Source organism: Buceros rhinoceros, unplaced genomic scaffold (assembly GCF_000710305.1).
Source record: "Buceros rhinoceros silvestris isolate BGI_N320 unplaced genomic scaffold, ASM71030v1 scaffold21002, whole genome shotgun sequence".
NCBI classification, from domain to species: domain Eukaryota; kingdom Metazoa; phylum Chordata; class Aves; order Bucerotiformes; family Bucerotidae; genus Buceros; species Buceros rhinoceros.
The window spans coordinates 4525-6179 of record NW_010397399.1 but is presented as its reverse complement, the minus strand read 5'-3'; the positions used below and the strand labels follow the sequence as shown (position 1 = coordinate 6179).

At 64.4% G+C, this 1655-nt stretch overlaps 1 protein-coding gene across 1 annotated transcript in view; it reads left to right on the top strand.

Annotated features, from left to right (window-relative positions):
• The first annotated feature begins 297 nt into the window (after positions 1 to 297).
• Positions 298 to 1655, top strand: part of SPDEF (SAM pointed domain containing ETS transcription factor) — a 3018-nt gene continuing 1660 nt past the window's right edge. Inside the window, exon 1 of the mRNA XM_010146250.1 lies at positions 298 to 748. Coding sequence (XP_010144552.1) covers positions 298 to 748 — 451 coding nt within the window. The remainder of the gene's footprint in view (positions 749 to 1655) is intronic.

The window sequence follows — 1655 nt, the reverse complement described above, 5'->3', positions numbered from 1 at the left end:
CCTGCTCAGCCCCCTGGCTCCTTCTCCCTGCCAGCTGCAGCGGCTGGTTCTCCCAAAGCCGGGCCAGCCCCCCAGCCCCACGGCTGACCCTGAGCCTGCCTTGATCCAGGGGCTTGCAGGGCGCAGTGGGTCTCCTTGGAGGATTTTTCCCCTCTAACAGGCTTCGTTCCTCCCTTTGTGCCTGGCGGCTGGGCGGGAAGGCAGGAAATTGTGCCGGAGTGAGCCTCTCCTCTCCTCTCTCCTCTCTCCTCTTCTTCTTCTCGCCCGGCAGGTTTGGAGCCGGAGCTGAGTGGAGGAATGGGCAGTGCCAGCCCGGGGCTGACCGCTCGGCCCCCCAGCCGCCTCCTTGCCTGGCCAGACGCTGCCCTGCTGCCCCCTCCCCAGGACCCTGACACCCGGAGCTGGTGCTGCCCGGAGAGCCCCAGCCCTCCCAGCACCCCCAAGCAGCCCCTGCCTGCTTTCTGCCTTCACTACTTTGACATGCTCTACTCGGAGGACATCGCCTGGGCCACCAAGGGCATGGGAGAACCGTCCCAGAGCGGTGCCCAGGGGGGACGAGGGGAGGCACAGAAGGAGCCAGAGCAATGTCCCATCATTGACAGCCAGGGTTTGGGGCTGGGGGCCGAGGGGGACCTGCAGGCCAGCCTCCACCTGGAGGAGCACTCGCTGGAGCAGGTGCAGAGCATGGTGCTGGGCGAAGTGCTGAAGGACATCGAGACCGCCTGCAAGCTCCTCAACATCGCCGCAGGTGGGTGTCCCCTCTGCGGGCATGTCCTCCCACCGGGGGGCAGCGAGGGAGGGATGTGGTGGCGCAGGAACTACAGCCATGCTCAGGGGGTTGCTACCAAGTTGCTGCTGCCTGAGCACCCCCCGGGCATCCTTGCAGGGCAGGGCTGGGCTATGTGGTAGCGCCCAGGGGTGCTGGCAAACCCCCCCTCCGTGCCCTCGCTGGCTCCAAGTTAAGCTGAGGCAAGGGTTAGCAGAGTGTTACACACAGCCCTGGGCTGGGCATGGGGTGCTGGTGTCACCCAGCCGGTGCCACAGACCCAGAGAGATGCAGGGACAGGGTGACCTGAGGCTGAGCCTGTCTCCACCTGGCTGAGCTGGGGTCACTTCCCCTCCCAGGGCAGCGTTATCGAGGTGCCTTTCAGCCTTGCACGCGTCTTGGGAGCAAGGAGCCAACAGTGTGACTTTATTACCCTTTTCCCCTGGGACATTAGGAACAGGCCGAGGAGTTCTGGGGTTGGGGACAGCCTGGAGCCAGCTGATGTTGCCTGAGCTGGGCTTGGGGATGGGTGCAAAGGGCAGGGACAGCCCAGGACTGAGTTCCCTGCTGTTATGGGGCAGCACTGCAGGGGCACAAGCAGCCTCAGGATGCACTTGGGTTTCTGCAGGCTCTGCCACCCGCTCCCTTGAAGCGTTTGGTGTCACCTGGGATGGTGCAGGGAGCAAACAGGGCTCCAAAAGGCTGGACGAGGCTTCCCAAAGTGAAGGAGGTTGCAAGGGGACAGACTTGTCCGCAGGGACCAGGGCAAGGTGGGAGTGGGCTGCTCCCAGCCTGGCAAGTCGTGCTGCAGCGGGGCAGGAGGGGCTGCTCTGGAATGAGCTGAGTTTCTCAGGGCTTTTCCTGGGCTGTTGCTGGCCACATTCACCTT